The sequence below is a fragment of the Coffea arabica genome, chromosome 8e (assembly GCF_036785885.1).
Source record: "Coffea arabica cultivar ET-39 chromosome 8e, Coffea Arabica ET-39 HiFi, whole genome shotgun sequence".
NCBI classification, from domain to species: Eukaryota; Viridiplantae; Streptophyta; class Magnoliopsida; order Gentianales; family Rubiaceae; genus Coffea; species Coffea arabica.
The window spans coordinates 45,092,480-45,116,744 of record NC_092324.1 but is presented as its reverse complement, the minus strand read 5'-3'; the positions used below and the strand labels follow the sequence as shown (position 1 = coordinate 45,116,744).

The 24,265-nt window shown below is 36.8% G+C and overlaps 3 protein-coding genes across 5 annotated transcripts; 1 reads left to right on the top strand and 2 right to left on the bottom strand.

Annotated features, from left to right (window-relative positions):
* The first annotated feature begins 159 nt into the window (after positions 1-159).
* Positions 160-6,228, top strand: LOC113704105 (aspartate aminotransferase, cytoplasmic). The gene is made up of 12 exons (XM_027225771.2): positions 160-489; positions 1,337-1,408; positions 1,757-1,818; positions 1,896-1,979; positions 2,725-2,824; positions 2,920-3,040; positions 3,978-4,141; positions 4,273-4,410; positions 4,583-4,704; positions 5,026-5,120; positions 5,401-5,521; positions 5,925-6,228. Exons 1-12 carry the CDS (start codon positions 289-291, stop codon positions 6,007-6,009), a joined length of 1,365 nt encoding a protein of 454 aa, XP_027081572.1. The 5' UTR covers positions 160-288; the 3' UTR covers positions 6,010-6,228.
* Positions 6,229-8,327: 2,099 nt separating this feature from the next.
* On the bottom strand, positions 8,328-16,695 carry LOC113703187 (transcription factor MYB3R-1). Of its 3 annotated transcripts, XM_027224473.2 has the most exons (13): positions 16,419-16,695; positions 15,558-15,754; positions 15,020-15,074; positions 13,923-13,980; positions 13,461-13,555; positions 13,228-13,331; positions 12,367-12,495; positions 11,309-12,156; positions 10,524-11,233; positions 9,713-10,050; positions 9,483-9,597; positions 9,141-9,374; positions 8,328-8,815 (listed from the first exon to the last, which is right to left on the bottom strand). In XM_027224473.2, the coding sequence occupies exons 2-13, from the start codon at positions 15,632-15,634 to the stop codon at positions 8,690-8,692; spliced, it is 2,889 nt and encodes a 962-aa protein (XP_027080274.1). In that variant the 5' UTR covers positions 15,635-15,754; positions 16,419-16,695; the 3' UTR covers positions 8,328-8,689. The 3 variants fall into 3 exon arrangements, with proteins under 3 accessions (XP_027080274.1, XP_027080273.1, XP_071918020.1); XM_027224472.2 differs by having other exon boundaries at positions 10,524-12,156; XM_072061919.1 differs by having other exon boundaries at positions 10,524-12,156; positions 16,443-16,695.
* A 1,151-nt stretch (positions 16,696-17,846) lies between these two features.
* LOC113703188 (la protein 1) lies at positions 17,847-23,947 on the bottom strand. Its single transcript, XM_027224475.2, has 10 exons — positions 23,759-23,947; positions 23,575-23,653; positions 22,964-23,113; positions 22,714-22,856; positions 21,600-21,748; positions 20,317-20,415; positions 19,845-20,238; positions 18,790-18,937; positions 18,292-18,373; positions 17,847-18,175 (listed from the first exon to the last, which is right to left on the bottom strand). Exons 1-10 carry the CDS (start codon positions 23,810-23,812, stop codon positions 18,079-18,081), a joined length of 1,395 nt encoding a protein of 464 aa, XP_027080276.1. The 5' UTR covers positions 23,813-23,947; the 3' UTR covers positions 17,847-18,078.
* Positions 23,948-24,265: the final 318 nt, after the last annotated feature.

The following is a 24,265-nucleotide window of genomic DNA, read 5'->3' as shown; positions in this document are numbered from 1 at the left end:
GGGAGTACTACTGACAACCCGGAGTGGGGTCCCCAGTCCAAAAGACAAATACTCCACGTCATTTCATCACACAAGATTAAATCAAATTTGGAGACCGTCACTTGCCACGTCACCTCTACGACGTTGCTTTCTTGAACAACTAAACTAAGGCACCGTCACCGTTGCTCAACAGTTAAACCAGAAAAAGAAGGCGCAAAAGTATACCCAAAAAAGGCAAAAGAAAGAAAAAAAGGAAAAAAAAAAAACAAAACAAAAAGGCATTCCCAGCAAAAGTTTTCGTTCACTGATATGAATGCTGATCAGTTATTGAACAACTCTTCTTCTTCTTCTTCTACCGATCGGAGGCTGAGGATTCTTGCCAAGCACCTCCAATCAACTTCATCATCAGCCATGGAGAGCAATACTGTTGTCTCTGCTTCACCAACTTCTGCTGCTGGTGGCTCTGTTTTTGCCCATATTGTTCAGGCCCCTGAAGATCCCATTCTTGGGGTACTTTTTCTCTTTACGTTCTTTTTTTTCGTGATATAATAAATAGGTGGATAAAACACTGAAAATACTTGTAGTATTATTTGGGATTACTAAATTTCTTGGTAGTTGAGGAAATCCCAGTTGGGAAAACATGGAAAAGATCGTGGCTTTGAATTCTGTATCAGGGTCTTTATAGAGATCGTGTTATGTTTGTGTTACCTGATATGTTATAGAAATGGAATTTTTTTTATGGGTGTTCTTTATCTTTATATCAGCAAAATTGTGAGGGAAATGATGGAAAAGAAAAAGATTGCACTGTTATAGTGTTTGAATTTGTTATATTTCTCTGTAGTTGTTGATATTGAATTTGGACTTCTGGTAGAGGTTTAATTACAACCTAGAAAGTGCAGATGTTTAAAAAAAAATTTAACTTGGATGTGGAAATTTTCTCAATCTCTTTTTCTGTTCTATTCAGTTCTGCAGTCTCTGCAGTTTAACATGTGTTTAAGCCTTTTAGCATATTATCATGGTTGGTAAAAGTGGAGTAACACTCCAAAAAGAAAACTTTGGGGTTATTTGCAACTTCGTAGCGCATAAATTCTAGGTTATGCAAGTTGAACACTTTCTAGTTCACCCTAGTTATTTAAATTAGCACAAACTAGCTGTTTATCATTTGGTATTTTCCGCTGTTTTTTGAAAAGTTCTTGGTTTATAAGATTCAATAAAACCTGGAGAAAGGTAAAGAGAAGAAGAGAAGAATTCTTATATGCAGTGCTACATGGTTTGCTGGTGCAATTGTGTTTTCTTGCTATAAGTTTTAGATTTTGGAAGTATTATTATCTGAAAGTTTTCATATCTTTGTAATTAGGTAACTGTTGCTTACAACAAAGATCCAAGCCCTGTGAAGTTGAACTTGGGTGTAGGAGCTTACCGAACTGAGGTGAGATCTCTTTTGGTTACGCTGTTGTTGCTTGATTCTTATGTACTACTGGGAATTGAAAAGACTTTGGATCCAAGTAGTGTAGACCCTGATCTCCTTTAGCATTTTGTATTAGCAATCATATTTTTCATCTTAACTACCAAAATAGTGATTATTATTATATTTGCACTTACACACCCACTACCCGAAATGCATACTAGGAGATTTTGTTGGGTAGACGCCATGTAGATTTTTATGATGTGGCGTGTAATTGAATGGTTATTGTTGCTAAAATGCCATTGTGAGCCAGCTGTGTAGAATCTCCTTGTCATAGCTGTGATCCTAATCTTATTTTGATGTCTTCAACAGGAAGGGAAACCTCTCGTTCTGAATGTTGTTAGACAGGCAGAACAGCTACTAGTTAATGACAGGTGTGATGTATGATATTTCTGGAAGTCAATTGGTTTATTCATTTAAAGAAGGTAATTGAGAACTAAATCATGTGCAGCTCTCGTGTTAAGGAATATCTGCCAATTGTGGGGCTGGCAGACTTCAATAAATTGAGTGCCAAGCTCATTCTCGGTCCTGACAGGTAAATCATCAAATAGTAAATTAAATAAACTCTTGAACTTTGGGTTTCTGATCTTCTATTTTGGCTACTTAACTCCCATAATGTTCTTTCTGGATGAATAATTCGAATTTGTTCTCAATTTTAACCACCATTTCAAGTTAGAATTGCGTGAAAATCCAATTCTTCTGAAATGGTGAATTAGAGTCGAGGCTCTTTTCCTTTATAGTGGATGTGAAGACAGGTGGGTTGGTCTGTTTGGTTGTCTTAATGATTGGAAGTATAGTAGTTTGTACCATTCTATAGATTATTGGAAAACTCATGTAGTAGTATCTTTTATAGTTCATTATGAAGCTTTGTGGCAATGACTATGTATATGAACTTTAATGCCTAAATTTAATGTCAATGATTGGCCAAGAACTCATGCAGATAAGCAGGAAGTAATTTGAATTTGTGCATTGGCATCTTTGAAAACTAATGCATTTCTGGTAGACAGAAATCTGTAAATGATCAATCCAACAGACGTGTTCTGTTAAAAGTTGTTTAGAGAGAAGAGAAACTTTTAGTTTTTCTTGTGAGCTAGTCTTAGTTGATACCTGTGTTGGAAGGGCATTGTGTCTGATGAACCTTTAAAAAAAATGTGCCTTTTAGAGTTGGTTGAGTATGTGATGTTACAAACTACATAGAATCTTATTTTGCATAATTTCTGCTATTTAAGTCCATACTGTGGTTGAACATCATTTCTGACTTTTTTCTTCCTTGAAAACAGCCCTGCTGTTCAAGATAACAGGGTTACTACTGTCCAGTGCTTGTCTGGAACAGGATCACTGAGGGTTGGAGCTGAGTTTTTGGCACGACATTATCATGAAGTAAAGTGCTAAAATTTTCTACTTTTCCATAACAAAAACAGTCTAGTTATTCTCTACTGTTCTTTTTTACCGGCATTATTGTGATTTCATTGCAGCGGACCATATACATTCCTGTTCCAACATGGGGAAACCACCCAAAAGTTTTCACTCTGGCAGGTTTATCTGTGAAAAGTTACCGGTATTATGATCCAACTACCCGTGGACTCAACTTTCAAGGTTCAGATATGTGTTTGATGTAACTGAATGATTTAGTTTGATTTGGCATATGTTTTAGAACAGCTGACAAAAGATAATAGCTAATGGGGAAGTGAACTCTTACTGGCTCAAAATGGTCTTTTGTCAGTTAAAAATGTGAAAGTATTGGGAAATTGTGATTTATTTTCTGCTGGTAATGTTTTCACATGGGGAATAAAAATGTACCATTTGGATAAACAGTGCTGCACCTTTCATAGAAAACAACTATTCCCCTCTTACTTTCTTTGTTCTGTTAAATGACTGATTCCTCAAGGCAAAGTTCCACGGTCTACACCATCTCATGAAGAGCCCTGCTTTTGGTAAACTATTTGAAGTGTTGTATCATTGTTGCTGAATGAAAGAATCAACTTTCACAGCTCTGTCAGATTTTCTGTTTAACATTTAAAATAATTTCTTCTACTTAGAAAATTTCTTATGTGAGAATGCTTCTAGTTACTTCTTCATCTTGTCATATTTGCAGAGGAAAAGCATCTCATTTAAGAAGATTATAATCTAGTGAGCTACAGGATGCTGTTCTTCTATTTTCTCGATTTTGGGCTTTTGTTGAGCGATTAAGAACAGGAAATTTGTCGATAAAACACCAACTTTGTTGATACACACTATGACCAATTAATAATGTATTGTTCCTGTTAATTTGAAGTTTGAAGGAGGAGGAACAATGAAATAGATTTAAAACATGAGGACAAGAAGCCTGTTTTGGATTAGATGCAGGGATAGCCATAACCATGTAAGATAGAGAGTTAGGATTCATGTAAACTAGTTGAAATTCTCTGAGGACAGCATCATAGTGCTGAGTTTGCTGATAATAAACCCATGAAACATGTACCACTTTTCATACCTGTATTTGCATCTGCCTCCTTGTTCAAAAGTTTAAAGTATCCTTTTTGTTAACTAATAGGGTTGTTGGAAGACCTTCAATCTGCTCCATCAGGGGCTATTGTACTTCTGCATGCATGTGCTCATAATCCAACTGGTGTGGATCCTACTCCTCAGCAATGGGAACAAATCAGACAATTGATGAGATCTAAAGCACTCTTACCTTTCTTTGATAGTGCTTATCAGGTTGGCTATATCTCGTGCCTAAACGTAAAATCATATTAGACACACAAGTTCATGACATTGGTGTCCAAAAAAGGTGTTTTGTTAGGCATCATTTGTAATTGTCTGAAATGTATACATGTTGAACATTTCAGGGTTTCGCAAGTGGAAGCCTGGATGCAGATGCACAATCTGTTCGTATGTTTGTTGCTGATGGCGGTGAATGCCTGGTAGCTCAAAGTTATGCAAAGAACATGGGCCTTTATGGTGAACGTGTTGGTGCACTGAGCATTGTAAGTCTGATCTGACTTTGCATTGGAAGTGTATTTCCTTTGATTGCTAGAACATAATGGCTATAGATCCTAGTGCGAGTTCAAAGTATCATTCTTTTTCTAAAATTAGCACATCATCCATCTGTATTGTTAGATTCCTGTACGTGACTGCTTAAAATATGAAAATCTACAGGTGTGCCGGGCAGCCGATGTGGCAGGCAGAGTTGAGAGCCAGTTAAAATTGGTGATTAGGCCAATGTATTCAAACCCCCCAATACATGGTGCATCTATTGTGGCAACAATACTCAAGGACAGGTAGCATTTTGTTTGTATGCATCTGGTCTACTCTATGACAGGCTAATATGGATCAATTAGAAGCAAAAAGTGCTTAATAATTTAATGTCTCACCAATCAGAAATATTTCTTGGAAATAATTATTATTATGGTAGGGTAATTGTTTGATATGCATTTAGCATTCTCTTATACTAGGGAAAGCATGCATTTGTTAGATGCAGGCCATTAAGGTACTGATTAGTCCCATGTCTTACCAACTTAAAAGATTTCCTGGAGAAAGTTTTTACTTCTGTATGAAAATTCCTCTAGATATTTCTCAAAGGCTCAGTTTTATGATTGCAGAAACATGTTCCATGAGTGGACACTAGAGCTGAAAGCAATGGCAGACCGCATTATCAGCATGCGCCAGCAATTATTTGATGCTTTACGTGCTAGAGGTAAATATATTATATTTGCTTGGTGGTGCCTTGGTTTGCCCTTTTTTATCTTGCTGCCAATTGCATTCTGTTTTTTAAGAATTTTAGCTTTTTGTCTGGTGCATTTGGAATGGCTTTAAAAACAATGCTGCCTACTGTATTAGCAGACTGGGGGCTTTTCTCCAATTCTATAAAATTTTCCAGGAGATTTGTTTGTCTTTACACTTGTTTGAGTTATGATATAGATTATTTGCATTCTTCAATGAAAAGATGCATAACTGTGCATTACCCTGCTTCGCAGGAACCCCTGGTGACTGGAGTCACATTATCAAGCAAATTGGAATGTTCACCTTCACTGGACTTAACTCCGAGCAGGTCGCCTTCATGAGGAAAGAATACCACATTTACATGACATCTGACGGGTAACAATCTCACTTTTAGGACTCAAAACATATTCCTTCTAGTACCTGAAAAAGTAGAAGAGTGAAAGTAAAAGTTCAAAACTTCTCTCATGGGAAAAGAACAATGCCATCCCATGGCATGTTTTGTTCTATGTAAGCATTTCATTATTTATAAACATGTTTTAGGTCATTCAGACAGGTAGATCTTTTTAGCTTCCCTTCTTATTTTGCTAATTCCTTGTCAAACAAGGAGTTATTGAAGGTTAAACCATAGTTTTTAGCAACATTCTGCTCAACCTCCAATGATATTGCTTGCTTTTCATTGACATTTCACTTGTGCTTCTTCGATCTTTGAGACATCGACTTAGTCTCGTTATGCAGTCTAGATCTTCATCTCGTAACATCGCATTTCTTGACTGTGCAGGCGAATTAGCATGGCTGGTCTGAGCTCAAGAACAGTTCCACATCTTACAGATGCAATACATGCTGCAGTTACAAAAGTTGCCTGAAAGAGTGGTTACCATCCGTCTATATTGAGCATCCTTCCCCTTAAGTTACTATGTAAACCCCATTTTGTTGTAATAATAATAACCCCAAGAACGGCAGAAATTAAAAGAGTAATAGTCTGACTCAGTTTTTGATTAAAAAAAAAAAAAAAAGTCTTCTGTATTCATAACTCAAACCGATTTTTGGGCGATAAAATTGCAATGGCATAGTTGTTTTCTTGATGTGCAGCTTCTGTGGTGTTTACTTGCCATGTTCAGTGAAAGTTTCAACCAGATGAAAATCCCTGGAAAACAATCTGGCAAAGAGAATTAAGTACATGCTTGGAAAGTGACTGGACTAGTAGCGTCTTTTAACACATTCCATATTTGGTCTCAAGCCCTTTCTTGGGGACTGAAATTGCGGCCTATACTTCAGCTAGATTTTCTAGCAGTATTGGTGTTTCACATTTACTAGAAATTTTTTAGCAAATTCAAGCAGAGATCTTCAGATATCTCGAATGGCTACATGTGGATGAAAGTTAAAATTTGTGGGGAAACTCATGAATCAAAGCTAGTATTTTTTACATTTACTAGATCAGCAAAATCCCATTGGATTGATTGCAGCTCAAGTTCAAGAATTTAGGAAAACAAGAACCCCCCCCCCCCCTCCTCCAACCCCACAAAAATAAAACCCCCAAAACAAATTCTATGATTAAGCTTTCCTAGATCTTTCATCTTCTTGAATGTGCAACATAGCCATAGACCATATTGCACTGAAAGACCAACAATTTCGAAGAAATTAACCTTCCACTAAAGTGCAGCTTCAAGTCCTCTACAGGTTGGTCCCTTGCTTAGGATGACGTCATGTTGCAATGGCCAAAGGGGATCTTTTTTGTTCTCTTTTCTTTTGTGTTATGTGAAAGCCTCGCCTGTTTTCTCCGTCGACATAAAATTAGCCTTTACAAAGCATTTATAAATAATGCGTAGAGTCTCCAAGAATATTTTGTACCTCTCTTGCTAGTTATAATATATAGTTTAATTTTCACGTAACATTCTTAAATGAGTTGCGTGTCAAATTTTGCCAAATAATGACTAACATTATTTTTCTATCTTTTAAAAAATTTGTCTCTACGAGATTCATCTAGTTTCTATATGTCGCATCTATATGTCTCAAGGGTAGTATATAACTTGAATTCATCATTTATAATTTTAATTAATCCTATCTACTTTACATATTACAATCAAATGAAATGGCATCTGAGGCCAATTTTTTCCTATCACAGAAGTTGACGAAGATCTTTGTGCTGCTGTTTTCTTAAAGAGTATGACTGAGCTTGTTATTTGACTGTTTTTCTACACAAGTCCATCTCAACTTAAGAAACTTCTTTTCATTACTTTTATTTTTAAAGACAAACATAATATAATATAAATGACAGTTTTAATCACAACTTCTTTTGCTAAAGAGAGTAAGCTCTAGCAAATCCTTTTACCTCCCTTTGTGGATCTTGGTGTTTGCCATTCACGTATGATTAACCGTTTATAAAGAATCATTTTCCATTTTTGTTTTTTAAGCATGCTATTTAATTAAACTCCAACTGTTACTATAATTAATTACTCCCTCCGTCCCGAAAATTGACAACTTATTATCAACAGTGTCTAATTTTTTAAGAATTCATCAGCACTTTCTATTTTGCCCTTCATTTGAACACAAAAAGATGGATAATAGATGGAAAAAAATGACAGCGGGGTCCATATATTTATTGGTTCACATGACTTATTCTAGCTAGAATTAGAGCGTGAAAACACAAAAAGACAATCATTTAAAAATGGTTAGTAGTGCGTGCATCTCAATCAACGGAACAACAAAGTTGCAAGTTTTGGTAGAAGACTTTTTGGATACTTTTTAGTCAGGTGAGACAGGGGTAAGCTTTGGAAATTATTGATAAAGTACACAATCATTTGTGGCAAGTGACAAACATTTTGGGACAAACCAAAATGAAAAATATGACATTTTTAATGGGACAGAGGGAATATAAAGATTGTGTCTAGCAAAAAAAAGGGGGAAAAAAAATGGGTGATATTTACTGATGCGTGGCAATGTTAGGCTTTTCTAACTGGAGTTAGAAACCGAACCAACACTTGGACAGAGGCAAGCAGCCACGTTAGGATTTGTTTCAACCGCTGCAAATATGGCAAGGGACACAATGGACAAGGCAATATAAGGACAGACAATTTGTAGCTGAAACCTGACATTACCACAGGCAGACAAGCCCCAAAATAGAACTGGAAAAGACAAAGCAATATCTGTTTGTTGTCCCTATTCAAGATGAAGTTTGTCCATATAACTCAAGTGCAAGCATTGTTTATTGGACGCCAAAGAACATTCTTTAACAATTGATTTCACAAAATACATTAATCTTAACAAGATATGGTTCTAGGAACTATATAGAATGGTAGAATCACGACTGTGTACATCTTTCAACTTTATACACCAGCAAGCACTGCTGTAACAACCTGCCAGCTGCTGCTGCTGCTACCTGCAACCTTTCAACAGATACAAAGAGGACTTGAGAATATAATGGCTATCGACAATTTCCCAGTTTCTGCTCCTTTTCCAGGTGTCTCACAGCACTAAAATCAAGAGCTCTCCACTCTGTCAGCAAATGCCACTATACACTTCTGCAGGAACCTGCAAGTGCTACCATTACCTGCAACCTTTCAACAGATACGAAGAGGGACTTGAGAAGCTAACGCCTGTTGACAATTTCCCAGTCTCCACTCCTTTTCCAGGTGTCCCACATTCACTAAAATCGAGTGTTCGGCACTCCGTCTGCAAATGCCAGTGTATACAATATAAGCTTTTGAAATGGACAAATAACAGTGTACTATCCATGCTCCTGTTGAATCTAGAGGCTGCATGCAGTAAAGACAAGTGTGCTTCTTGTATCTGACCAAAATGTAATAGAGAATACCAAGACAGCTGAAGCAGTAATCTGAAGATGGATTATACAGAGCAGAGGCTCCAGCTTAGGATAGTTTTATTTTGTGGTGGAGTGGACAAAAAACTCAAAAGTTGGTAGATGCTTTCAACTTTCTTAAACCACACCTTTTTTTTAAGGGATAATTTCATCAGCAATATTGGAATTTAACCATACCATGACATTTGATCCCACGGTTGAATGATGCTCCTGTTGACATTTCAAAAGGTCGTTCTGCTGTTTATCAGCATTCAGGATTTTGCTGCTTTTTTTCAGTATGGTTTCAGGAGTTTCATCCCCCAAAACTTCCTGTGCATTTGCAAATGCTGAAGCAGTATGCTCACTCAACTGCTTCATCAACCCAAGAGCATCGTAGCTTCTGTCGCCAGGGCTCATAAGATACTCAATATCCTGTAATACTTCAGCCATCAAGACCAAACTCAAAAAAAAAAGGGAAAGAAACAGCTAAAAGCACCCACTCAAAGGTGCAAAACAACTATCTCTCAGAATGTTTAGTACCTCAATTGTGATGTCTGTATCAACTCTTGGGCCTGGCAGAAAAGTATTAAAGAACCACGGGGACTTCCAGGCAGAAGGAGATTCTATACTTCTTCTAAAAGGTGTTTCTCCAAATCTACAAGGAAAAAAAAAAAAGAAAACAAAATTACTAATCAGGTGCAGCTAATTGTACAGAAGGCTAATAAAAGAAACTAAAGTGATTCAGAAGTAAAAAGCTGCAGTCACTGTACATGCTAATGTTTTCAACACCACAAATGTTCCCTGAAGTTTCAACCTTCTTCCCCATCGGGGTTGATGAGGAAGCTAATTGCATTGATGCAGTGGTGACCACATTAAGACCATCCTTCTTTCCAGATATCCGAGGTGAACAAACAATAGACAAACATCGAGTCTCTGATGAAGCTGCTCCTTTGTGCAATCCAGCATCTAGTCTTCCAGAGTACTTGTTACCACATGCTTTAGCACTCAGACCAAATGCTTTATCACTTGTTGTTCCACATCGGTCAGGAGAGAAGAATAAAGTATCGTTCATGTCATGTTCAACAAGGACACCAGACGGCTGGTTCATCTGAATAACATGAAAAGAAAAAAGGGGTAAAAAGAGGACAAAGGAAATAAAATTAAGAAAAAATTAAAAGTTATGTATAAAGAATAATTAAGTCAATTCCTGAATATGGCACATCAACTAGAATATATGCGCTATTTCCTAAAACCAGCTAGCCTGAAAAGAAGGGGTTCATCTGAAACCAATTTTAACAAGAGTTTAATTTGAAGGTTAAGAGTACAAATGGTGACTGACCACCCCTTGACTGTAATCATTTGTCTAACAAACTAAAGATCCAAATTTTTACAATCTGCTAAATGCTATATTAGATAAGGGTCAAAATTAGGTGGGTGTCATTTTCAGCCTACACTAATGGAACCAACTCACCTGAAAGAAATGTTACAAAACTTAGAAAGAACTCAATTCTCACAGTTTCAATAAGTGCATGTGATTTTGTTAAGACTTTTACTATCTATTGCACCAGTCTGTTGCCTCACCTTGTCTAGGGGAAAATTAGCATTGGTATGTTTCTCCAAAACTATATTTGCCGAAGATGGAGAATCAACCTTTACATCCTCTTTGTCTCCCTCTGTGGTAGCAGGAACTAAGTTTTCTTTATCCTCAGTTAACAACATTTCACAATTGCTTCCTTGGTTTGTTGGAGAAAGCATCGACTGGTTTTCATTCTGGGTTTCATCAAACATAACATCTAGTCGAGAAAAGTCTCTGGTCAAGGTAGAGAATGACTCCTGATTTACATCGCTTTCCAGCTTCTTCTCACACCTCTTTTCTGACAAGGGTGACACCAAATCACGATGCCGCTTCTTCAATATGGATGGTGTGCACGTGAATGTTTTCGCTGCACTTCTGAGAACAGCATCTGGACTATCATCCCCTGATGGTGAATCCCACAACCTAAATGGAGTAAGACAATTCACAGAAGACATCATGAGCTGGCGGATACCAAGAGGGCTGTACTCCTGCTGCATATCATTACCAGACTGAATGAGATCACAACTAAAGAATGGGACATCCAGGCTTGGAAAACGTGGGGGTTCATAAAACAAAGCGCCTGAATCCTTCTGTTCATCAGATATGATAGGGTGTTCTTCCACAGGTGGAGAAGTCTGAATGTCCTTTGGTGGTGTTAAGCCAAAATCATTAACAGGAACAAGTTTTGCAGAATCCTTTCCCTCCACTGGTTGAACTAGCATCCCAAATTCAGTATGATTATTAGTAGAACCACCAGAGTCATTGCAATAGATAAAGCCATCATATCTACCTGTAACACACTCCTTTTCTGAGTTTCCGACTGAAGAATCATTGAAGAGATTTGGATCAATATTGAATATAAGTGATCCATCGTCAGAAGGCAGTTGTGAAGGTACTGAAAATGGTTCCCCAAATGAAGTTCCCAGCACATCAGATTGCAAAGGGTTGCAGGATTGAGAAGGGAAAGTTACATGATAGCTTGATGTTTGGTATAGCAGAGAATCTGTTGCTTCATTAACTGGACTACTTTCAGGGGCAAAAGAACCATCATTTCTGACTTCAGGGTACACAATCCTAGAACATCCAACTTCAGTGGTTAAGAATTGATCTGGTTTATCGGAACCCAAGACCATGTTTACCATGGAAGTGGAATTACTTAAACCCATAGAACTTTGGAGCGGAAAGTTAACTAATTCATGGATAAACTGCCCGGATGAAGATAGCATAAATTGTCCAGAAGCTTCCTGCCCTAAATCCAATGAAGACATGTCCGGCAATTCATTCTGGGTAAGTTGCCAATCTTTCCCTATGGAAGGATCCCAGTCTTGCAAATTATGTTCAAAGCAGTCTTCTCTAGCATAGACATTTGTGTTGGCCATCTCACTTGTAGAGCTTGAACATCCAACAGCAGTAGAACCCTGACTACACTGTGAAACATCCTCCATTTCTCCACCATCTCGGGGAACACTATCATCTTCACTGCTCTGCTGTGTCTTTGAAGAAGCAGCAGCTGCGGATTGATTTGGATGAATGGCATTTGGCAGGCCTTGGAACTGTGCAAGCAATCCTGATGCCAAATAGGAGTCCAACTTCTTTTTCACTGAGCTATTCCAGTGATTCTTAATTGCATTGTCTGTCCTGATAATCATAGAGACATAGTCCCAAAATCAGTAAGGTCAAACTCAATGTAAACTCATGCAAACAAAACAAATTCAAGATCATAAAACCCAAGATGGATTAGATACAAGGTAAAGCATCGAATTCCGCAATAACATCCAGAAAGGCTACTGAAATGCATATTTCCCCCTCCCCCTCCCTCTCCCCCTCCCTCTAAGTAAAAGAAAGTACCTTCCAGGCAAGAACTTTGTCAGCTCTGCCCACTTGTTTCCATAGATTTGATGAGCACGAATAAGAGCCAGTTCCTCATCTTGTGTCCAAGCTTCTTTATTGATCCCAGGATTAAGATGATTGTGCCATCTAATTATCAAATAAAATGAAAAGAAGAGAATAAACTATGTAAATAGAAGAAATTAGAAGCACCTTCTTAGAGACTCATATAGACTAATCAAATTACTATCAGTAAATATGGTCCCCAAACTGAAAAGATGACTTGACAGCCACCACATTATTCGAAATTATCTTCTTAGAGACTTAAATAGACTGATCAAATTACTAAAAGCAAAACTAGTAGTTCAAACAGGAAAGGTGGTAAAGTAGCCAATCCACAGTTCTAAGAAAGATGATCCAAATTCATCACATAAAAAGTACTTCAATGTAATGAGAAAGCAACATTCAGGTTATCACAAAACTGAATCCTTGTGTCAATATTTTGCCTGTAAAAATAAGTTACAATGAACCAGAAATGAGAAAATTTTGCATAGCCTCCAAAAGGACAATTCAATGAAAAAAATGACACAGGCTGGAGAGGATAATGAAATAGTTTTATCATAAGAACCCAAAAGACTGCCATAAATTTGTCTGGATACAGCTTCTTCCATAAATGCGTAGCCAGCAACATCAAATTTTTCCCATTTTGAAGACATACAAAATTGAAGGAAACATGATGAGACATGGTAATCAAGATGAAAAGGCAAAAGCAGCTTCCTCGCTTTTAACTTAGTTTAACTCTAGAAAGACATAAAGCATTCCACAAAGCAGAAATTCTGGAAAAGTAAGAAGTAACCTAATATATATTTGCAGCTAGCTAACCTTTCCCGACACTGCTTTCCTATTCGTCCAGGTAAATGTTGTGCAATGGTGGACCATTTTTTTGGCCCATACTTGTTCACCAACTCAATAATTATTTCATCTTCCTGCATTTAGAGAAACGGTTACTTGACAATCATAAACTTTTAAAACTGACAGAATGTTGATGAATAACATGGATTTTAGACAGTTAACAAACCCAACTTTCCAAGGAAGCAAAAATAACAGCATCTTACTTCTTTAGACCATGGACCTTTAACAAGTTCAGGATTGAGAACCTTCTGCCACCTGTGCAAACACTGCACATCTGTCCGATCCTTGAAACATTCCGCTGCATAAAGCAAAGCTTCATTCTTAACATGTTTCCCACTTTCCTTGATAAAATACTATCTAAAAGGTTTTTCTACATTCCTTGTGCAGATTATATTCTATTATGTAAAAGGTTAAAAAGTGTTGATGAAGGAATAGGTAATAGAAAATTAATTTAGAATTTTAACTTGTCAATAAGAGATCAATAATCATTTCTCTTTTTCTTTACAATATCCTAGATTATCCTGCTTTATCAAATATTTCCCAATGCATACCCACTAAATCTAATGGGATAGCGGATAGGAAAAGATGCAACACCTTATACATACTTCTTTTGCTTTTTAGGCACTAGGCATCTAGGCGCATATAATTTACAGGAAACAATGTACCTATCTTTTTCCAGTTTTTCCCTTTGAAACGTTGTACAGCTTGTCTCAATATCTCGTCCTGCAGGTAAAAATGTTGTTAAGAAAATACATCAATCAAAGCCCAGACTTGGTTAATGGTTACAGCATTGCTAGTTTCCACTGAGAGTTGACAAAAAGCAAAGCTATTCATGCCAATATGCATTTAGAGTGGGTGGTTGGAAGGGTGGGCGCATAAATAGGAGCAAGAATGATAAGAATAATAAATCTGCAAGGGATGCTTCTTGCAGGTGACTTTAACAACAATCTCAATGCTTGCCACACATAAAGTCACAAGTGGCGAGGCTCTGAAAAAGCTAAACACTTCAAAGCATAAATAAGAAAATGTTTTTGGCTCTCTCTTTCGAGCAAGTCAAGGAAGGCTGACGCTTGAGCCTCTCCCCGAGAGACCCTCACTCTTTCTGGGATATTCTTTTTAAGCCCACAAAGGTTCAGAAAGAGACCAAATGAAGCAAAAGCAAAAGCTCAAACAAGAAAAGGCGCCCTTAATAATCCCCAGGAGGTAGAGCAAAAGCTTTGCCTTATCGGTGGGGAGCCCATTTTAGTATACTAAGTGCTATATCGTGCATACAGGAAGCCAATCTTAAGACATAAAATGGCTCTCAGATATTTTCAATAACAAGCTACTAATCAAACCGTCCTTAGAAAAACTTGGCAGTTTCTGATAGTGGAAAAAAGAGAACATAATTGAAGAAATCAGAGGAGAAAAATAACTTCAATTATGCAGCCTAGGTGTTCATTCATCAATCAGAACAGAAAAAATGAGCAAAGAATAGAAGGAAGAATTACAGTGACAAAGTGAAAACTGTCAAAAATATGCTCCAGGCATGCAATTATTAGATATTCAGAAATAGAGCACACTGAAGAGGTAAACTTCATCAAACTTGTTAGTAATCCACAATGATTAAGGTTTTGATCGCATTGATTAAACTAGCAACTTGAAGCTGCAAATGAGGGACTTACGCCATCTTTAATATAAGAAATCTTCTAGAAACAAGGGTCCAGAAAGTTACCAAGACTGATCCTACATAACTAATGTATGAAAGAAAATGAATGTTTACCTCTTCTGGAGTCCATTGTCCCCTTGTGGAGCGCCTTGTAGGACCACTGGTCCTCCTATAAAATGTTGCACATTGTTACAAGTACCATTCAGTAGCATCAGACCATAATGAAACTGCATTCTATAGTTCTCTATCATACAAACTTATGCAGTAACACATTGTAAGAGCAAACAATAGAAGTGGTAAAAAGAAGTGAAATAAAATTAGAATTCTGTGCAAGACCAAAAGTTCAAAAGCAAAATACAGAGAATGAGTATAGAATTTCTTATGCACTTTGATGAAGACATAACTAATCACCAACATGAACACCAAGTATATGAATATGGAAACTTGACTACCAATAAAAATTGCTATCTAAGGTCCACTAATTTCCAGACATGACTACAGACTTTGGCAAGAAAACATAAATGAACTCCTCTTTTTTTTTTTGGTCAACATAAATGAACTCCTTAGTTATATCAAACTAACTAGCAAACTTGAAAGGCCAAATCTAATTCAATTAAAAAATCTGATGTTTCAAAAAATTTAAAGAGGTTACCCATGTGCAGGTCGAACTCTAGGTAGACTATCACTTCCTCCGTCTGAACGAGTGGTGCTTGTCCTATCACTTTCCATAGTTGATTGACAAAGGCGCAAATCTGCATATCCCAATTCCCACACGTCTGCAATAGTCCCCAGACTGTCTCCCCCAATGCATTATAGGTCACCCAAAGACTTTGCAGGATAAATCAGAGGCTAAATCATGTTCATGAATCATAAGTCAGAACCGAACCCAAAAAAGAGGCAAAGAAAAGGTATGGAAATGATATCCTAAAAGTTTCCTCCTTCTAATAACTGCAGTAAAAAGCCAACAACACGAGTTACAGTTAAACAAACTACATCAGAATCAACAAATAAATACATTTAAAAAAAAAAAAAGATGTGTTGCTTTCTAAAAACATTTCACAATTCTGAAAATTTCGCTAGATATCCCATCATAATGAAAATTTCCATTAAACAAAATTCAGAAATTTTGACTCTTCACAAACATTAATTTGAATTAGATTAAAGATGTTCATCTTCTCCAAACAGCATTCAACTATTTTTAAAAAAAAAAATAGGGTTTAATAAATGAAAAACCATACAAGAAATTCAAACCACAGATTTTCAGAATTCGAGCTTTACTTCAGATTCTTAGCTAAAATCACCAGTATTTTGGATTGCAGCTACGAATTCAAACAATTAATGAACTAAAACAAGAAATTTTCATCAAATCAAAAGCTATGAACCAAACGCAACATTAAGGGAAACAAAAAAGGTAAAAATTCAAATTCTCAAAAACCCCCCCCATTAATTCAATTCCCCGCTAATATTGAGCAACCACAGAAAAGAAAAGAAATTTCCCAAAACAAAAACTTACCGAAATCAGAAAATTAAATCGAACCTTGCAGAAACCCAGAATCCCGAATGATCCAATCAAATCAACGCGCATAGCAGATCTCAAAATTGTTGCTATCTACGTACATACAGCTGTATGTATAGGTGTGGAGAAAAACGGATTGAGAAGAAGAGATCTATGAGGGGGGGCGAAGGGGTTAAAGAGAGAAAGTGAGGGGAGAGAGTGAAGGGTTTTAGACAGAGAAAATGGGGAAAAAACGGTCCGGAGAATTCAAATGTGGAAGGGGCGGAGTCGGGACGGGAGGAGTTTTAAGCCCTATGGGTTAAATGACCGGCTGACGATGGCTGCCTTGACGGATGAGATTTGGCCACGTGGAGTTGATGGGAGGTTTATTTTAGGAATATTTTTGAATTTTTGAGAGAGCCAACGTTAAAGTTTTGACTTTTTGACAATTTTTTGAGCTGCCCCGTTTTGTTTTATCAGGAGACAGGAGTACTAACGTTTGGTCTGGTTTATGAGACTGACCACGGACCGGTGATTTACCATACGGTTTAATTGATGGAAACTTAAGGAATTGAAGAATGTCTTTTTTTTTTTATTTTCTTTTGTTTGGTTTTCCACGAATCATGGAACTTAGGAATTGAAGATTGTCTCTCTCTCTCTCTCTCTCTCTCTCTTTTTAATTTTCTTTTGTTTGGTTTGTGCCGGAAAACCTATGCTAATAAAATGATTAAATATTTCATCTCAACCTAGGAACTGGGAAATTTGATCAATGTATTACATCTTCAAGGATGTTTGTGAATTGACAAAAACTAATATGAAGTTCTGCCGATTGACATTCGTTGCATATTACCAACAGTCCATCAGAGATTTTTTTTTCTTTCTTTCAATTTTTCTAGGGATGAAATTTAACAAATAGAGAGGAAAAAGAGAGGGATTAAAACGGAATCCATTAAAAATGAAGGCCTTTTACTCACAACAGCAGGAAAACTCAAAAGTTTTGAGTCAAAACCATGCTCAACAGCCATTTCATAGGAACTTAGGACTGAAGATTGTCTTTTTTTTTCTTTTTTCTCATTGGTCTGTGCAATGTATTGTTATGGTGGAAAATGTATGCTAATAATGATCAAATGTTTTATCTCAACTTGGCAAGGAATTTTGATCAACATGTTAAACATTTAAGGGACTTTGTGAATTTACAGAATTTATTTATTTAACCCAAGATAAGTCAGCAAATTGTGTAAATTAAGGGAAATGTCTCAATAAATATTACAGAGCTGTGGCTCTAAAAGAAGTCGGTGGTACCACATCGTCGGCTTGGATTTTCATTTTTTTTTTGTCGCAACGATAGATGTCTTATAACCTAATCTAACCTAGTCTAAGGGAAAAGGGAGGGGTTCGATGTGAGTATAGACTCCATCGATGAAGGTCAATTAAGACCGCCATAAATTGTGGCAAATTTGTGGCTTGGATTTTCATTTGCTTCTGCAGTTTATGGTCTAATTTCTATATAATTCCACTGTAAAAAATTCCCATAAGACAGCAAAAAACAATGATAAGGAACAACAAAAACAATCTTCTTAGAAACATTAAGGCTTGATGGAAGAGAGTAAAACTAAAATTGGTAAATCACTAATCTGTTGTTATAAACTCTTGAGGCCATATTCCAGCCTCTCATCTCTCACGACGCCCCAACTTTTTGGAACTTGTTAGGGCGAGTAGCTGAATCATTTTCTCGACCGCGAGAGTTTTTCCAACCTCTGTTGAATTTCCCTCCCCTGCACGAAATTAAAAGGTTGAAATGAAGAGCTCTAGATAAGATTAGAAGCCATTCAACGATGAAAAGGTCCCAAAAAGGAAGTGAAAAAGGATGGCAACCAGCAATTTCCCCTACCTTCCCCGGTTTCCCTTGACATTTCCCCGGTATCTGTCCTGGTTATTGCGGAGTAGACTCCAGTACTCCTTTTCAGCATCACCTGCTCAAGTTAAACAGCAGCATAAGTACAAGCCCAAACAAAAAAAAAATCATGTTGTTCTGAGCAAGCGTAAGCACTGTTTCCTTGTTTTTCATTCTGGTTAAACTACTGGTATAGTTGCCAGTGCCAGTGGAACAAAATAAGAAGCCAATCATGCACCCCTGCTCAAGACTAGTACTCATTTATGTGCAACAACAGCAGCATAAATGAAACGGAGTGGATATGGAATACTTGGAACACATGGTCACGCAGCCAACAAATAAAGTTCGGCAAGATACTGGACATAGCAAGCAGCATATACAAGCGAGGGACTCGGCTACCAAGACAAGTCTTGGTTAACACAATAGAACAATGTAACAAATTCTAATTGAACCGGCAAAAGCCGGTGGAGACCCAGTAAACATCAATATGCTTACCAGTTACAGGATCTAAAGTAGCAATGTAATTCTTCACAATCAGACCACCTTCCTCAACAAGAACAGCTGCAGAACGTGCTTTCTGAGCTGCCCCTGCATCTTCAAACCGTATGTATCCTGATTCTGATCCAATCTTGAAATCGACAAACTACAAAACAGAAATAAGAGAAAATGCATGAATAACACTCTAAATAGATGTATGCCAAACCAAAAAGATAAAATAAAATTCACTATTCCCTGTGCACCAATGCCGTCGCATCCCTAGGTCCCAAGTAGACTTATGCCAAATTGGATTCAGTATAGCTAATGCACAGGAACCCAATTTCCAAAAAATCCCTCCCCCTCCCCGAGGCTCTGTCGACAGGAGCTTGCAAATACAGGTTTTAAGAACATGTGAACATACATAATACTAGTCAACTTACATAAACACGAAATTTTCTACAAATAAAAAACTATTTCATTGATGAATTAGACAGTGAATGTAGGGATTCCAGACGTTCAAATAAAACCCATCCCGGCTAGTCATAAATACGCGGGGAATGTAGGGATTTCAGATGCACCCGAAGTCTAACTTTAGATATCTGATCAGGTCTGATATTACGTCCTGTATGAATGTCACATTCTTTGAGAAATATGTGTATGTTTGGTCTCACGAGGAACTGAGTTGGTATAAGTAAACAAAATCAAGCTCTATATCAAAAAATCTTGCCCAGACATCCTTTTCACTTCCACACCATCCAATTTTCAACACGGAACAAGCAATGCAAGTCCAAATTACATGCTTTTACCTTCATTCACTTTCAGGCATACTGAAACCAGTACTTTTTGGACATCTAAAAAATGGATGCTGTTTCACTAACAATTCTGTTAAACAACTTCACAATAACAAGTCATGATGGTCTTGCCAAGTTCAGCAAAGAAAAGGAGGGGGGGGGGGATTATTAATAAAAAAAACAAGCTACAAAGACAACTAAATGATAGAGTCATTAAATACAAGCAAGAGACACAGGAACCCAAAGAAGTTGGCCAAATGAGGACAAGGAATACAGAAGTACCTTGACAGTGCCAAATTTACCAAAAACACTTTTCAGATCCTCACGCAAAACTACATCCTTGTTGTCCCTGTAAGAAGCAATAGATAACTTTTCTTCACTTGAATCACGCTTGTCCTTCTGGGCTGAGCCAGGTTTCTCCGTATCACTAGATGCTTGGAGTTCATTCTCTGGACCATCATTCTCTTCATCCTTTTCTTTACCGCCCTCAACATTTTCCTCCGTATTTTCTTGCTCATCTCTTGTATCAGCAGTCTGTACAGCATCACCTTTGGCTTCTTCAGAGTTTAAAGTATTGACATCATCAGCAGCTGACTCATGATTACCATTCTGTTCCATGGCACCTTCAACTGAAATCTTTTTGAGCTTAAACGCAACAATTAAGCCTCTGGGATAGCTGCCAAGACCATGTCCATCAGTTAAGTATAACTGTTGATGTTATTAAAACCAGAAAAGATTACTGATGAAAACTCACTCTTCTTCAGCTTTGGGATTGTTTTTGAGTTTTGAAGCAGAATGAGAACGAGATTTTGCATCTTCTTCTTGCTTGGCTCTTTCAGCATCAAAGTCCTTCCTGGATCAAGTGAAGAAATAAAGCATGTGAGTTATGCCTAAAACATTTGTTCCATACATATATAAGTTGTTGCACAGATATCTCCAAAAAAAAATTATCATCTCCAAATAACATGTTTACTAAATACTCTGGCCAGAGACAAGGATAATGTCTTCAACAGTGTACGTACAAATACAACATTATTTTCCCACAATATGCAAAATGACTAATTTGACAAGCTTCAATGATTACTGGATCTGCAAAAGCATCTGTGTGCGCGTGTATGTGTGTTTGTTGCGAGTCTGGTATTTTTTGTGTGTATTTTTTTTCCACCCGGGGCACAGTTCAAAAGCACCAAATATTATGAGATACAACTGATTGAATATTTATTCAAATGTGATAACAGTAGCACTTGGTTTCTATCCAATGCATTCCACCATTTTTGTACTTCTAGCAGAAGAACAAGAAGCCAGCGGAGTCCCTCTAATGAAAAACCAAGTGCAGATGTCACTACTCTATGCAGAAAGTAATGGGTATACATCTAGTCAAAATCTTGACCATAAAAGTAAAGAATTTTATTCATAGAAATCCCAATGTGTTGAAATAACATTGAATAAGAACATTATAATTTTAAAGGACATAATATGAAGAGATTCTTCTGCAAAACTTTTCTCTTTAAAGGATGAACCACAGGTAGCAGTACTGATTATCCCAAGGTAATAAAGAGTTGGAGTAGAACTTAATCAAAAAATCAGTTACTTCACCATTACTAGCGAAAAAAAATTCTCAGCCAATACAAGACATCAGCTTTAGGGATACCTCTCATACACCACCCCCAAATTTACTACAACCATGTGACCCTCTTTAATATAGATGATCATTATAAACAGATGAAAGTAATCAATGTGGATACCCACTAGCCAGACCTGGCATTGCATAGCATGCCTCCTCCAGATGAGCAAATAACATAATCTTCCCCTCAAAAAAGGCATTGATTACAACCAGTAAGTTTACGCACCTTTCTAAAGCAATATAAGCCCATTTCTTTTCAACACATTATAAACACAAAAAAAAAAAAAAATAGAATACAAATTTTTAAAAAAATGAAGAGGATAACATGAAACAAAGACATTTGGCAACTGGTTTCATTATAAGTATGTTATAAAATAATGATTCAGTAAAACTCAAAGCCATCAATGGCTTACTTTGGCTTTAGCTCTAGTTCCATCCCAGCATAAACCAAGCTTTGCTCTAAAACTTTTGCAGCATCTTCCTCTGAGGACAACTCAATCAAGGCAGTGCCACAGAACAATCTTCTATCAGTAACATGACGAGGCAGCCTTACACTATTCACCTGACCAAGAAACAAATACAATCTAAGAAAACATATCTGTAAATCACTATGAATGTGAAAACAATCTGCATAAACATAAAAACTAAGACTCTCCAGAATCAACAAGATAACACTCACTGTATACTCACCAAAATGGCTAACAGTGTTAAAAAAATCAAAAAGCAACAAGTTGACCACAAATTCAGACTCAGAATATGGCCTTATCATCCTAGGTTTAGGACAAAAGTCAAAAATGCAAACAAAACCAGCAACTCGGGGTTGCCAAGCTAGAAGTACTAGAATTAATCCAGTTGGAAAGAAAGATCCTTATAGGGAGCAAATTTTTATATTAAAAGCCTTCTATCCTTTCCAAATGGTCAACTCAGGTCTAGTTTTACAGTGAAATCAAACTTCAATAGAGCGAATTTCTGCAATTCCAATATTTTAACACAAGCAGCCAACATGGCTGGTTAAGAATATAAACCTTTTCCTCCTGGAATGTATTATTGTGGTGGCAAATCACATTGATCTCCTTTATGGTTTGCTGACAGGTGGAGCTAAATCTGCCCATAAAGGTGTAAATTCTCCATTTTCAAGAGATAAAAATGCAGATCAATCTAATCTCTCCTGCCTCTCCACCTCAACAATTATGCACGATTCAGCATTCTAGGTGTGATTTTATTCTTTTCATGGTATTTCTACAAGCATGAGCGTCTATTTGTGGAGCAGACATGCTAGTAGGCAAGTAACATGTATACATACTGCAAACAGGAAAAAAGCTTTTTAATCTATAAATTTACATGATGAAACTAGAACTAGAATAGACAGTTTTTTATCTTTGCTAAAGTTGTAAACAGCAAAAAATCATACTTCAAACAAACTATAGTAATAATGAATATCAAAATAGAATCCAAACAGCAGGGTGTTCCAGAAATTAAGGCAAAGTTATAGGGTGGTCACTGCTGAATACTCCATCTGGAAAGTACCTTAGCAAACTGGCCAAAAAAGGATTCTACATCTTCAATCTTCACATCATACTCCAGCGGAGATGCTGCAATTGTTCTGACATCCAACTGCTCCATAACCTCCTCTGGTTTTGCGAGTTCAGTTACCCTACCAACTCTTTTACCTAAGAAGAAAAATACCAAGACCAACATGGACCTGCTGTGTTATCCGGTTAATTACATGTTATAAACATCAACAAAGAGCATTGCAAAACAATCGATAAAATCTCACCATCTTCAGAGACTTTAAGGAAACAAGAAGTCCTCAGAGTTTCAGCGACAGAGTGTACTGTATCATCAGATACATCTTCAGGGGTTGCATCTCCAATGCCAAGATGAGTTCTCATCCGAGAGAACGAACATATTAGAGCCAAACTAACCACTATACTCTCAGTCAAGGAAAACAGCAACCCCAATTAGCACCAAATACAAACTGTCCCTTGCATCTACTAAATTGCACTAACCTACTAGAATAAAGATCCAACTTAAAAAGAAAAGGATGAAGCTGTTTAAACAAATAGAATCACTTCTTAGCAAATGCTTTCCTTTCATATTTACTCTGCGTGAGGTCTCTTGCATGCGTGCAAATGGCTTTTCTCCCTCAGCACATTCTCAAATCTTTTAAATGAATCCGGATTAAGACACCAAATTAAATGTAGGGGAAAAAAAAGAGAGAACATTGCTCTGATTAATTTTACATATTACAGACGCTTAAATTCCATGATTCTGCAACAGAACTAACCAACCATGCAATTAGACATAAGTATTATAAACAAGAAGAACGGTATACAAGCTATACTAGAAAACAATAACATTAGGTTCATCAGAGAAAGAAAAGGATACAGCCATCTTCACTGTCATTGAGAGTCTGCTTAAGAAAAGTATCCCTTGGAAGATTACTATCACTGAAGTAAAATTCTACCTGAAATTTCCCAATTCAGAAATCAAAACTTATACTCGTTTGACAAGTAAGATTCAATTTTTACGAAGAAATTGCAAGATTAAAGGAGTGCCAAGAAAAGGGAACCTGACGAATGACTTTTTTTGCAGTTTCCTCGTCCAAAGATGCTGTGTTCGCCATTGCTTTTGCTTCAGGTGTAGAGTCGAGTGGGGAAGTTGACTGGAATGGGTATAATTTTTAGGGTTTCGGAGGCTGTTTGTTATTCAAGGGCTTTTTCTGAGAGAGACTGGGGACTCTGGGTTTATGGGGTCCTCTAGAATAAAAGGCAAATTTCAATTTGAGGAAGCATATTTCACGAAAATTACAAATGGCCTCTCAATTTGTAAATCTTTATCTCGTGGTTATCTCTTTTTCTTTTTTTTCCCTTAGTGTGTTTAAATAGAATATTATTTGAAATATTACATGAAATAATTATTATAACAATTTTTATGATGTAAAATATATGTTAAAAAGATAATTGAAAATATAATAAAGTTGTTGGAAAATATGTTTGTGATACAAGCAAATAATAATTAAATTTTCTTTTTTTTGTATCCAAACACTTATCTCTTTTTTATTTTTTTTCACCTTTTA